Source organism: Psammomys obesus, unplaced genomic scaffold (genome assembly GCF_907164565.1).
Source record: "Psammomys obesus unplaced genomic scaffold, mPsaObe1.curated_primary_1811, whole genome shotgun sequence".
Taxonomy (NCBI): Eukaryota; Metazoa; Chordata; class Mammalia; order Rodentia; family Muridae; genus Psammomys; species Psammomys obesus.
In genome coordinates, this window is record NW_026592890.1 from 20651597 (window position 1) to 20666478 (window position 14882).

At 38.2% G+C, this 14882-nt stretch overlaps 1 protein-coding gene across 1 annotated transcript in view; it reads left to right on the forward strand.

Annotated features, from left to right (window-relative positions):
• The first annotated feature begins 530 nt into the window (after nucleotides 1–530).
• Lin28b (lin-28 homolog B) overlaps nucleotides 531–14882 on the forward strand; it is a 95557-nt gene continuing 81205 nt past the window's right edge. The window contains exons 1-2 of the mRNA XM_055616196.1: nucleotides 531–564; nucleotides 7630–7811. Coding sequence (XP_055472171.1) covers nucleotides 531–564; nucleotides 7630–7811 — 216 coding nt within the window. The remainder of the gene's footprint in view (nucleotides 565–7629; nucleotides 7812–14882) is intronic.

Sequence of the window (14882 nt, forward strand, 5' to 3'; positions counted from 1 at the left end):
CTCCCTCAGGGGGAGGTGATCAAAGAGCCAGCCACTAAGTTCATGTCAGAGACAGCCCCTGTTCCCCTTACTAGGAAACCCCCTTGGATCCTGAGCTGCCATGGGCTGTATCTGTGCTGGGGTTCTAGATAATCTCCATGCATCTTTAAATTTAAAGCCAGCCTGGTCTACAAAGAGAATTTCAGGATGGCCAAGGCTGTTACACAGAGAAAGCTTGACTCAAGAAAACAAAAACAAGCAATATTTAAAGCTACATTCCTAAAATTGTGCTTGTTGTATCTGAATGCCCTTCTGTTTGTTTTGTTTGTTTTAAACCCAATGTCCCCTGATAGAAATAACATATAAGCTTATGGCAAATGGTTATCAACTTAGTGAGGTGATTTTGTAAAGACCAGTTTGCAGATGACTTCACATTAAAATATGTGCTTTTATTGTTTTTACTGAGTTATTAAGTTGCGGAAGAAGAAATGAAATAGGCGACTACTGTAGCACTGACTTGAGCTCTCTGATTTTAGGTTCTTCAGAAGATGATGAGGTCATTCAACCAGGTTTCATCAGCCCCAGGTTAGTCTTTTGTTTAATTTAATGTTTTACTTAACCCAAATGCCTTGAATGATCAGCGGAGGCATCTGAGAGGACTTGACTACCCTAAAGATTTTTCATATCCTACTATACTCCATCCAGGATATCCCATGTATAAAACTGCTGTTCCCACCACAGTTGTGTGGGTTCCATGTTCTACTTACTGCCACCTTCAGTTTGGCTGTGTTTGGTTTTGTGATTTTCTTTTTCATTGAGCAAGACAGATAAAAATACTTAAACACTTATGGAGACAAACCTATTGCTTATTCATCTCTGTGATTCCCAGTAAGTGCTAACAAATACTTGTTGAATTAAAGTACATATGGTAGTGTTTTCTGAGGACTTTCTGAGGATGTTTCAGCAAACTAACAGGATGTGTTGTTGACGTTGCTCTTCATGTATAGCTGTTAAAGTCTGCTCATTATCATGTTGTAAAACAGAGTTGTTTGAAGTTAAACCTACATTTAGACATGGAATTTTATTTATATTATTGATTTTTTTCCCAAATGTTCTTATTTGATAATATTATGTTACTGTGGCATTTGCTCCAAAGAGTTAAAAACTTGTCTGAGGTTAGTTGGTTTGTTTTTCTTGTCTTGTTTTTAAGAGAGGGTCTCACTATGTGGGTCTGCCTGGCCTGAAACTTACCTTGAAGATCAGGCTGACCTGGAACTCACAAAAATGTGCCGTTAATGCTTTGAGCGCTGGGATTGAATGTGTACTCCTCTATGCCTCACTGACTGAGTCTTGGATTAGTGTACATTTGAAAGCACTCCATAAGAGTTTTGGTCCACAAAATTTATAGTGATGCATAGTAAAATGATATTCTAATATTAAATTTACTAAAGAATTGTACAACCAGAGAAAGGCTCAGATATTTAATGGAGAAGCCATACCTGACACTGTCTTTTGGTAAGCACTGTTTTTGTGGAATAAAACCAGCATGTTGATGGTGCTCTTGTGAATTTCATGAAAAAGAACACTGTTAAAAGTTGCTCCAAAATGTTAATATATCACTTCCTTTCTTACTGTTGATTGCGGAGTTTTTCTGGAGGTAAACTGGCATTTTTAACCATTTTTCTGTTTGGAAAAAATGTTAACACCAGTGTGTTAAGTGACTGCAATAAAGTTTGTCTGTTTTCTCTTGGTGAAAAAGGGAGGTAGAGAAGAGAGCTACCAAAGAGAGGGTTTTTTTTGTTTTTTGTTTTTTTTTTTTTACCAAAGAGAGGTTTCCACAGGCTGGGCTTTACACAGAAAAAGGCTTTGAATGTCAGTGGGACCCCTCGCTTGATCAGGAGCTGGAGCCCCAGCAATGTGGTGTGAGTCACAGGAGGCTGCCAGTCAGGCTGGAGGTGGGACTGGAGCCCCAGCCTACAGATTTTAGCTGGAAGATTTTTTCCTTAGGATTTCCACTCTTCTCATCTTTCACTCCCCACCTTTCTCGAGCTTCCTATTTCTGCTATGCTCAGTAAACTCTTCAGAGTAAATATTGAAACAATCTTAAGAGGTAGACCATACTCTTTCAAGCTGATTATTTGCTTTTCTGAGATGAGGTTTTAAATAATTAACCTGTAAATGGTTTTAGGGGAAGGAGAATAAATTTGTGTACATTGTGTTTTTCATTCTAGAGGCTCAGACATTTCTATTTACTGTAAAATGATCTTTGAGTTATGAAGCATACACGTGTAAGTAATACAAGTGGAAAATAGTGCCTGTCATTTTTTCAAATTAAAGTTCTTTTGTGCTATTCTGAATAGTTATGTAAAAAAAAGCTTACTTATTACTAAGTGATTGCTTACAAAGTTACCATTTTAACTAAAAAAGTTGGCAAAAGTATTTGTCAAACAGCTTAGAAAATATGTGAGAAAAGTAATACTCAATTTTTATTTCCTTTTATTGCAAGACAAGTTTTATTATAGCGGAATTTTACTAGATATTCAAAATAACATTTTACAAATGATGGATTTAAATTAATGCCCCGTTTCTGAATTTTATTGTTCCAAATTTTGTTTTACTGAAAAAATACCTAACTTGAAATATAAAAGTGATTTGAGCGAAAAATTTAAGAATTATGGTAACAAGATCCTCTGTTTCCACAGTAGTCTCCAAGCAATATAGTTCAGAAAGCATTTTTTTTTTTTAAAGGAGATTTTTGACAACTCTGAATAACTCTAAGAAGAAAATTTGCTTGAAGCATTTTTGTCTCCCGGTTAAAAAAAAAAAAAAAATTGAAAAAGACAGGGATTTTGTTTTTGGAAACAAAACCAAAACGCCCTCCGCTTCTGGGGTCCCTCTGTTAACACACTCAGTGGGGGTCCCATTTTCTTTGACGCCCTGTTTTAATCCACCAGAGAGTTACTGCGAGTACTTGGCTGAAACGCATTGGGTGTGTGGAATCGGATCGGTTTCCCGACGCAGGTCGGTAGCCTCTGCCCAGGCTGCCCAGGAACAATCACGCGGGAACAGTCCGGGCTCCCCCAATCCACAGTCTCCTCCCGCCCTCCGCTTTCCAGATGCTCCTGAGAAAGGCGCTGCTGATGTGTTAGCTGCTTGCCAGGTTCCCAACTGCAGGCTCCGCAGCTTGCTCATTTTAATCATGAAGCATGGCCGGTAGGGGCCGGGGTAGTTACTTGCTGTGTTTGTCCTGAGCCTCCACTGGACCTTGCTTAGATTTAGAATCGCGTACATAAAGAGATCAGATTATAAATGAGATGCATAAATGCAGTGAAAAAGTTTAGTTTGAGGCTAATGTTTTGTCATAGTGGTGAAGATAGGGGTTTCTTTTTTTTTTTTTTTTTTAAAGAGCAAGATAACAAATGTTTAAAGTCCCTTAGTAATAGTTCAACAGCCTTATTTGGAATGACTGGATTTCTAGAGGGAATATGGTGGTAAGGGGTTAGGAGACAGAAAGGTGAGAAAATTTCTGGCAGAAAAGGAAAGGAAAGGGCAGGTATGCAACCCCTGTAGCAGACGCTGGGGACTTGGGGCCCTGGAGGCTCGGAGACCCCAAGGGCAGAAGCTGCACTGGAGAATGCTAGTTGCTGGGGTAGAGCTAGGGCTGCTGACCCCTGCTTACTTGCTGAGTGAGCCGGACAGGTCGGTTCTCAGCCGTGCCACAGCCCCGCATAGTTTTCACAAGAACCAAAGCACTGTTTCTGTTTCAGTAGATGTTACACACTGCTTCTAACAGTGAGCAAGGACGCAGCCTCTTGCAGTATGGCGTTGGAGAGAGGTTCATATGAGAAAACACAACCACCATTAAAAAACTGGGAAGCCTACCTAACCCTAACCGAAGGACATGCCATAGATTGCTTGTAATCCCCTCCCTCCTGGGCTGAGTTGAGGAGTCAGGTTAGGTCTTGAGCTAATTTTAAAGACATTTTGGAAGAGCTATGGTAAATCAATCTAGGAAACATTTGGCTATTGAAGGTTTAAAACATGCGTTTTAGTCGAACACAGGTCTTTCTGGCACTAAAACCAAGTAGGAAATGAGAAAAAAATTAAAACCAGAAGACTTGAGAAGGTGACAAACTGAAAAGCAGTGTGGGAGACTTGGAAGAAGCATTTTATGTGATAGAAGCACTCTGTGCCTTAGGAGCTCGTGGTCAGTTTATAAAAGGCTCAAAAGATAAAACGAACCTATTTAAAAGACAGTGCCATACCCTTGAGTTGATGAGATTGTGTGTCTCCTTCAACTCTCCCCTTCCCAGCTTCCTTCCTTCCTGTTTTTTTTTTTTCCTAGCCTTTCTTAACACTCTTTCCCTTTCTTTTCCCCACCCAAAGGTATGTAAATGATTGTGCCTTAAATTCTTTGTGAATGAATTTTAGAGGTTTTCTCAGGGTTCCCAGTTGGAAAAAGCCTTCTACATAACTTGAAAGGCTGATGTCCCTCTCAGGAAATGAATGAAATGATAACCTCTGACACCAGTGACCAGTCTGGTGAACCCTACCTTAATGCTTTGAATACTGGAGGCCCCTAATCAGGCACAACTGTGAATCCCATAACTGCACCGTCCATTGTGGTTTCAGCAGTGGTGTTCCTACATTACACATTCTTTAAGTATATCTGAAATTTGTTAGATTTAAGAAGTCAGGGACTCAGAATCCACTCACTGTGTGTTTGATTTTTACTAGTAAACTTTTACAAACAAATACAATCTTGTAGATACAATGTAATTCACCATAATCCAAAATTTACAGACCTGTTAATTTTGGAGACTTTTGCATAAATAAAGCATTGTCCCAATTTACATGAATACCTTTTCAGGTTACTTTATACTAGATTTTTAAGTAGTAAGTTTTCAAATTACAAAAAATAACTTTCAGAATTTTTGATTCTTTATAATGTATAATATAACAAGGGTGGTAGTAATCCATTTCTAATATTAAGATGCTGTTTAGTAAATGCTTAGTTAGCAAACAGCCTGTTCAGAATGTGGAACTTGTTACACTTGGAAAATCCTTTTTTCTCTCCACCAGCTGGCACATTGTTATCCTTCTCAAAAATAAATACAAGCTTGCCTCCTTCCTGAGAACAACAAAAGAAAGATGAAAAATCTTTCCAAAATGATCAGTTTTGATTGACACCATTTATCACAAACAGCTGAAAATAATTCATTTCTTTTTGCATTGATTATTTTCAAATCTGAGCCAGTTAGTTTAAATTTATTTTTGGTTTTTCAGGATGAGAAGGGGTGTAATAGGTGTACTGTGTGGATTTTTCTTAATCCTAACATTTTAGTTTGTGTGAAGCACTGTGTGGGCTTACTTGGAGATGGGGTGAGGGGTGTGCGGGGATGGTGGGGGAGGGTCAGCTGGTAGCTTTGAAGAAGGGAAGTGGTATCTACAGTTTTTCTGTAAACTACTTGTTTAAGAAAATGGGGGGATGGGTAGTGAGAGACTGGTGGAAGCCTTATAATGTTTCAAAACAGGTAATAGTTTATATTTTAAAGAGACAAAGCATTTCTAGTTATTATATAATGCTTTTTGAAATATTCGATGAGGTGGCTAATATTGTTATAAACACAAATCCAATTTGAAAAACAAAAAGTGTTTTGATGCAGGGGCCCAAAAGAAAGGGTTGGGAGGAGCCCATTCCGTTCTTACAGCCTTTGGCGGATCTGCTTGCTGCTGTAGACTATAGGATGTCCGGGTCCAGTTAGACTGCATTTACCTTCCTTCCATGTGCCCTCTCCCACCTCAGCAGGCTGCTTTTTCTCTCCACAGCCGCCTCTCCGGCATCGCTCTCCACCTCCTCCCGCCACTCCCCTCCCCCTCTGCCCGAGTCTCCTGCTCTTGGGGAACAATCACCGCTGATTGAGGTTCACTCTACATTAGGCTGGAAAACTGGGCTGTAATTTAGGAAGTCATTAATCACATCTCCTCCCCCGGAAAGAGATGGCGGAGAAAGAAACCTGTGAAGTACAATTTCTTACTATACCTCTCAAAAATGTTCTGATATGAGCAGTACTAGTTGATAGGAAATTAGTAGCGATTTAATTTATTTTAAATTAAAAAATTTCAGGTTGAAATTAGATATGCTTTTGCCTTTTGGTAGGTTTCTGTTACCAATATCTGAAGTTAATTGTTAAGTAATTAAGTTTAAATTTGTACTTGAGAATTACACATTGTCCTCCCAGAATTGAATATTAACGTCACTATGGTGGTTTGGTGCTATGGAATAGCAGAATGCCTATGGGGTGTGTGTGTGTGGGAATCAAAACGTCAGTTGATTTATTTAAATGGCTCCCCCTATGAGATTAGAGCAGGCGTGTGCACATAGACCGACTGTCGCGTTTCTAACCCAGTGATTCACAACGGCCCTTCGTGGTGTTTAAATAATACAAAACCAGTATTCTGATTGCTCAAAAAGAAATGTCCCAAATTGCCTTTAAGAGAACACGTTTGAGTTTTCCGTGTTCATTCATAAATTATTTTGATGTCAGCACAGATGAAATGGCGATTGGTCATCTCTTCCTCTTGCCAGCCCCTTAAGGATCCGAGGTGAAATTAGTAGCAAGAAAGCATGTAATTGACAAAGTCACGTGTGCTCAGGGGGCCAGAAACTGGAGAGAGAAGAGGAGAAAAAAAATCAAAAGAAGGAAAGCACATTAGACCATGCGAACTAAATTTGTGATCACGCAAAATCAAGATGTTAGACTGATGCCGAAGATCACTCCGGTCCAAAGGGAAAGTTTTCATCTCTCGAGTTTGAAGCTGAGGGCCGGTGGGGCAACATGGCCGAAGGTTAATTTTCTTTTCTATTGTTTTACTGTGATTTCTTTCCTCTTTTCTCCCCTGCTTCTCCCCAGTACGCAGTTTCTCCCCTTTTCTCGCCTTGTCTTCCTTTACCCTAATACTGGGCATTACCTCCCACCCCCTTAGAGTACCATGGGGGCTTTGGCAAAACCTATTGTTACAGATCTCCAAAATGTTTTGTACCGCCCACACTGATTCACAACTTGAAAAGCTTTCAGGGGGCTATTGTTTGAATTGTGTGGTGTGATTACGCACAGTTTCAGTTAGTGAGCCCAAGAAAACTTTTATACACCTGCCCCCTCCCCCATTCTACCCTAACTTTAATTGAAAGTTAGGGGGAGGGGAATACACATTGCAACTAACCCGGGATTCCCGTCTGCCACATGTGCGTTAACCAGAAATCCTAAGGATTTCTCTTTTCCTGCTTGCTAGACAACCGACTTGCTGAAAAATTATTCTTTGTAAACCGGAATAGTATTAAGTCAGCAATATGTGAGTGAAGGGTCACATGGTGCAACTGTAGAAGGTTACTGAGCAAAGGAGAAAGATGAAAAAGTATGCGGATGCACAGAGACGTGGACGCTGCTGTGAGCGATGCCGCAGTGGGGCTTCCCCTCCCCGCCTTTGCTTTTAACCCTTTTGTGTTTTAAATATTCTTTTAAGAAGAAAAACATTTACCAAGCTTTTGTTTACTACCTTCATTTTCTCTTTCCACAAGCAAAATTTTTTCTTTAGATGAGTAGAATATAGAAATGCAGACTAACCGACTCTTGTCCTGTTCGGTGTCAGGCGGGGCAGGCAAAGGTGAAGAGCCAGAAAAGCTGCCTGAGCCGGCAGAGGACGAGCCCCAGGTTCTGCACGGAACTGGCCACTGTAAATGGTTCAACGTTCGCATGGGATTTGGATTCATCTCCATGATAAATCGAGAGGGAAACCCCTTGGATATTCCAGTGGACGTATTTGTACACCAAGTAAGCCAGATTTTTTAATCCCCATTTTACTGGTTTTCATGTGTGCGAGTTAGTGTGTAGTTATGTTAATAGACATAGAAAAATCTCTCGTAAGTATATGGAAAGATGGGAATAGTCATTAAAGTCAGGTGACTGTCCTGTTTTTAGGGCACGTGCAGGACATGTTTTTCTAAATAAAAAAATGAAGTCTGCTATTTCACTGACTGGGCTTGGGTTGGTATTATTTAATAAACCTTTCCTTCATTTGACAATTAAATTGCATTGCAGTAATGTCCAGTATGATTGGCTTCGTAGTGCCTGTGCCTAATGAATGGATAGGAAGTTCGGGAAGAAACACTGGTGGATCTTTAAAGTTTTTAAAAGCCAAACAATTTGCTAGTCATAGGAAAGTATAAGTACGCTATGTATATATTTTTTAATACTTCTAATGACAGTACCACCTGTATTATTATTTTATCATTGTTTGTTGTGTAAGTCATTTGCAGGTTTATGTCAAAATAATTTGATGTAGAGTAAAATTAATAGAATATTGTTAATTAAGAGTGGATTTGAAGAAAATCCAGAGAAGACTCTTGGTAACCAAACCTTTAAAAACTGTTTCTTCTTAGGTCACTCATCAGGGATACTGTCTCTTTAAGAGACCGCATTTTTTTGTTTAAAAAAAAAAAGGCAGCCAAATGTTGCTGTTTAAAACCTAATAGTTGGTTATGTGGTAAATTTCTTCAATTGCTTAAATTGTATTACAGTTTTTAAAAAATTCTTAAATACCAAATGGAGGGTCATTGTTTTCCATTTTTAAAAATTTCCCCAGGAAACAATATTGCTTTTTTTTTTTTTTTTTTTTGTAAATCCCTTTCTATTAACTAATTGATTCAGGGTTAAAAGGAGTTTACAGTTTACAAGTAAAGGAAATAAAAATACTCTACTAAATTCATAGACATAATGAAGCTTGTGAAGAAAGAGCTGTATTTTGATTTACTATCTAAGTTAAAAGCAACTGAGTGAATTTGATATTGCATGTTGACTGGCATGGATCCATGTTTGAAATACTGACGTTTCTCTGCTAAGCTTGATACCGGGTTACTTGCTCTTGCTGACATTTCCACCCCATTCCCCAAGGAAGGTCCTTTTAAACTACATCCGTAACCAGGCGGAGCACAGGGAGCCACTGTTTTAATCTGCGTGGTCTGCTGCTTCACAGCTTCCTGATTTTGCTGTGTGGTTGGCATTTTTCTTTCCTAAAGGCCTGGCTGTCATTACTGTCCATTCACAGTGGAAGGATAAGCATATTCTGTGAAATGACACAATTTATAGCATAAATAGGTATACAGATATAGCCTACTAAGCTGGTGTTGCATGTTCTGGTATATTTTTTTAATTTCTTAGTTTGAATAACTAAAATTGATAAATCTGTTTTCTTGAGTTCTTGCTTCCCCTTTGAATGCTTTTTTAGGTTGTTAAATTGTTCTTTACGATGTCATAAATTTGTTTTATAGATGATAAATGAAAAATATAGCACTTTTTCTTTGTTTGATCACACCTTGTTATAATTTGGTTTTATTTGTTTGGGTTTTAAAATATATTTTAAAAATAAATAGAAATACATTAAAATCTTAGCCATCTTTTTATGAAGTGTTAGTGTCTAGACTTGTGCAGCATCCACATTACACTCTTTGTTAAGATAGATAACTAACATTTCTATGGAGAGTGATTAAAAATAGATTGCTGGGAAATGTCATGTATCTGTTGCAGTTTCTGTAGTGTAAACATTACTTTTTAATATTTCCCTATATATCTCTGCACATGTGAAAGGACGGTGGTTAAATGAAGGCTCTTAGCTTTTAAAATTGAGATTGACAAATAAATTATGCATTATGAGAGTTAATACACTGAAGCAAGCAGAATTCCTGCTGATTTTAGTCAAACAGTAAAAGTTAGATGGCTGTAAGTGAGATATTTAGGGGCCTGTGCACATCCCTGTACAATCAAGTTGTGGTTCAGAACTCTTTATAACATTTAATAACTTTTTAATCTAGCTATGAACTTTACCATAGAAGCATTTTAAAAAGACATGCTGCCAGGTGTTTTATGTTAAATTTCCTCCAGTATAATTTTAGACCAGTTTGCTATATAAGAATATGTATAAATCATAGTTAAGACATTTTAAATGCCCAGCTAGAGCAGTGTTTGAAGTATTTATGTGAAGTTGGTTTTTAACAATACTTTTTTATTTTGATGTGTCTATAGGTGATGTGTGTGTGGTCATATGTGTTGAGGTGCTCTAGTGGAAATTAGGGGATAACTTTGTAGAGATGGTTTCTTGTTCCACCTTGTAGGTGTTGAGCTCAGGTAACTCAGCTTGGGGGATGAGTGCTGGTCTGGTTCGTACCCAAAAGTACATGTGCTGTAGTATTCCAAGCACATTGTTAATGTTATGTATTTGAGGAATCAAAATAAATGATTTTAAAAAATAATTTTATTTTATATGCATTGTTATTTTGCCTGCATGTTTGTCTGTGAAAGTGTCAGATCTTGGAGTTCCAGAGAGTTGTAAGCTGCTATGTGGGTGCTGGGAATTGAGCCCAGGTCCTCTGCAAGAGCATTTAGTGTTCTTTACTACAGAGCCATCTCTCCAGCCCCCAAATAAATTTTATCCAGGGTCTTTAATGTTTAATTATGCCAAGGCACCCACAATTTTTTTTTTTCTCTTTTGGAGATAATTTTCTACAGAGAACTGCATATCCTCCTTATTTCATAGCAATCAAGTTTTTTTTTTTTTTTTTGATAGGCAGTTCTTTGCAGTAAATTTTTATGTAGCTGTGTGTAAATTAGTCATATTATTGTATTTCAAATCTGTTGGCATTAATGTAATTAAGCTTTCTTTAGTTCCTGTGATACCTCAGTCCTCAAGTTGGACATGTGCATAGGGTTGCCCTTCCCCATCTTTCGATGACATGGGATGAAGGGTGAGATCTGCCTGTCAGAAGATAGTGACCCTGAGTAGGAGAAAATGTCAGGCTTCAAGTGATTTCTACTGTTAACATATGATTTCAGTGGTCAGGTTTTTATGGCTAGAAAATCAACATATGTGCTCTGACCCGGCTAATGATGTTCAGAAATACACGTTTTATAAAAGATTAACAAAATATAACTGTTAGATTTGTGAATTTTGTCATATTTCCTTTCTTTAGCTTGCTGCATGCTAGGCAAGCATTCTGTTCCTGAGCTCTGTATGTCCCCATCTAATAAGACTTGCTCAAGAATCCAACGCAATGCACAAAGATGTGTTCCAATTGAAGTACAAGTATTCCTGGCTAAGGGTCTTACCAAGAAATTTCATCAGCTAGAATACAATTATTTTGTTAAATGCTAATAACTAACACTCCTTCAGTGTCTTTATATCAGTAAGTAAAAAAAAAAATTGTAGCCAAGATCAGATTGTAGGTAGAAGCATGTTTTAGTTTCGTGGACAGGGTCCCTGGCATTTTTTTTCTTTTTTCAAGAATAACAAGATTTTGATAAGAAATATAATGGAAGACTTAGAAAATTTGCATGGTAATTAAATAATTTGCCTTTTTTTTTTTTTTTTCGAGATAGGGTCTCTATTTGTAACAGATCCTTGGCTGTCCTGGACTCACTTTGTAGACTGAGCTGGCTTCAAACTCTCAGAAATCCACCTGCCTCTGCCTCCTGAGTTCTGGGATTAAAGGCATATGCTACCACGTCTGGTTTATGTAGGTTTTAATGTGATTTCCTAAGACTTTATCTCACTTAAAACAAGATTTTAGATATTACAGTTCTTCTGACCTCTTTGCAACATATTTGCCTGGTGCTGCTTTTTCACACTTTATTTGGGATTCTTTGGCATTGAATATGACATAAAACATTTTAATATAAACACCTTTGTCTTCCTCCCCCCAGACAGGGTTTCAGTAACAGTGTAACAGTCCTGATAATCCTGGAACTCAACCCACGGAGATCCACTTGTCTCTGTCTTCCAAAGTGCTGGGATCAAAGACATGCACCACCACCACCTGGCTGCATTTTTTCTTTTTAGCTGGAGATATGGCTCAGGAGGGTTTTGTTACTTGCAGAGAACCTGGGTTCTGTTATCAACAGCTCTTTGTAAGTCTAGTCCCAAGATCATCTGACACCCTTGCAAAAACACCCCTTGCCCCCAAGAAAAACCACCAACAAAAAAAAAAAAAAAAAAAACTCAAAACAAAACAAATAACAAATTTCTGGGCTGGAGAGAAAGCTCAGGAATGAAGAACACTGACTGCTCCAGAGGACCTTTCAGTTACTAGTATTTTTCTTTTATAGTCTTTATTTCTAATTTGTATTTTTGTCTTCACAGATAATACAAATATGTGAATTACAAAGGTTTTTATGTGTTTCATGTTCCTTTTATTACTTGGTGTAGAAAACCTCTTAAAGGATAATGGAAATAAAAGAATTTAAAGTAATTATGGCTGAGTATAGTGATGCATGCCTGAAATCTCAGTTCTAAGAAAGCAGAAGCAGGAACATCAGGAGTTTAATATCCCACAGCCAGCATGAGCTGTAGCCTGTTTAAAACAAACACGCAAACAGAAAAAAAAAATCATTGTAATGAATTTAAAATGTTATGAAATACTGTTAGATATTTAGAAATGGCCACTATTTAAAATACATGAAACCCTTAAGTATTGTGCCCAGGTTAGTACACATTTCTACATACTTTCAGTTTCTACAATATTGTAATGTTAAACTGCTGGAGAGAATGTTTGTGTGTTAAAAGAACTTGCTATTCTTGCAAAGTGTACAGGTTCAGTTATCAGTATCCATATGGAGCAGCTTACAGCATATCTTTAACTCCGGCTTCAGGGGAGCAGGCATTTGCTTTTAGCATTCTAGCCTTTGTGTGTGTGCACAAACACACAAATAAAAATAAAGAAACACATAAAAAAGCCAAAAAAGCATTGCAAAGAAATAAAAATCTCCATGCCTGGCATGGAAATGCATACTTTTCATCCCAGAAGCAGGAAGAACTCTGAGTTTGACCTCAGCCAGCACTGCTTAGTGAGTCCCTGTCTCAGAGCAAACACAGTTGAGAGTAAAACAAACACAGTTGATAGTAATAATATATGAAGACGTTTATTCAATGTGTTCATGTTTTGGGGTGTTTTCTAATATCAGATTGCTAGTGAGCCACATTTAACTTCCGCCATATGCACATTAGCATGATTACATTTTTCACATGCTGAATAAATGGGGTTAGTATTGTTCTCAAGCCTATTTAATATGCCTGTTTCCCTTCCTCACATGAAGGATCTAATCCTGGTCCTTGGGCTCAATGCGCAAACTACCAGAATAAAAGTTTTAAAATCATTTTAATGCCTGTGGTGGCTTGTGATCTGGATCTGAGACAGGGTGATCTTAAGCTTGAGGCCAGCCTGGGATACATAGTGAAACTGTCAAAAAAAAAAAATTTTTTTTTTTCAATTTACCAAAATTTTAAGATGATTTTTCTTAGTTCACCAATTTAGAAAATTGGGGTAAAAAGAGGTTAGTTATTCTCATTTTAAATTTAGAATTAAGTTAGGTAATATTTTAACCATACTTTTTGCATTTCTTAGAGTTTTTTCTCTTTTGCTCACTGCACCCTTCCACTTTTCCATCACCCATCTTTTGTTAATGAGCGCAGAGCCTTGTGTATGTCAAGCAGGAACTCAAGCACCGGGCTGCCCTCACTTATACTCGCTTATATAGACCTACAAGATATGATAAACACAATGAAATCTACAAACCTAAAGAAGATAACCAAGAAAGCAGACACGGGCGAAGATGATCAATCCTCATTTAGAAAGACAGATGGGATGTGCATTGAACGTATGACAGGAGTCTACCGCAGAAGGCCTCTGAAACACTCTACCTAGCAGTGTTTCAAAGGAGACACTAAGACTCATAACCAAACCTTCAGCAGAGTGCAGGGAATCATATGAAAGAAGGGGAGTTAGTATGATATGGAAAGGATAGGAGCTCTACAAGGACCAAATATATCCGGGCACAGGGTCTTTTCTGAGACTGAAACTCAACCAAGGACCATCTATGGATATAACCTAGAACTTCTGCTCAAATGTAGCCCGTGGTAGCTCAGTAACCAAGTAGTTTTCCAAAGTAAGGGGAACGAGGACTATTTCTAACAGGATATCAAGGGCAGGCTCTTTGACCTCCCCACCCCCCCCCCCCCCCCCAGGGAAGGAGCAGTCCTGTTAGGCCACCGAGGAGGACTTTGCAGCCAGCCCTGAAGATACCTGATAAAACAGGGTCAAATGAAAGGGGAGGAGGTCCTCCCCTATCAGTGGACTTGGAAAGGGGCAGGGAGGAGACCAGGGAGGGAGTCCAGGGAGGGAGTATGGGGTTGGGGAGGGAATGAGGGAGCGGGATACAGCTGGGACACAGAGTTAACAAAATGTAACTAATAAGAAAAATAAAAGAAAAAAAAAAGAATTGCTTTCTTCAAGACCAGTTTTAAGTTGACAATAAAGTTAGCAAAGTACAAGAATTTCCCCATTGTACCTACTGTACCCACACATACAGTCTCTACAGGCAGCATCTCTGCCTGGGTAGCACTGCATATAAGGTAGCTGATGGGCCTCCATTGACTTTAGTCCCCAGGAATTGATAGGAGACTTAGCCCTTAGCGTTGCGCGCTCTTGGTTATTTGCCTTCACCTTTTTAAATGACTGTTCAGAACAAATGAATATAATAGACTGTTTTTTCAATAATTAGGTAGCTAACAACCCACTTCATCTACTGGTATCTAATATGCTTTTCACTTACCTCTGAGCTTTTGGATTTTTGAAAATTTAAAAACTTAACCCATATTCAATATAGTAGGTAAAAAAAAAAATAAAGTCTTTTACACAGTATAGTGGTTCAAGCCTGTTAATCCTATACTCAGGGGGCCAAGGCATAAAGAACCATCTGTCTAGCTTCTAGATTGGCCTTTATTAACTTTTTTCTATCTATCTATCTATCTATCTATCTATCTATCTATCTATCTATCTATCTATCTATCTATCTATC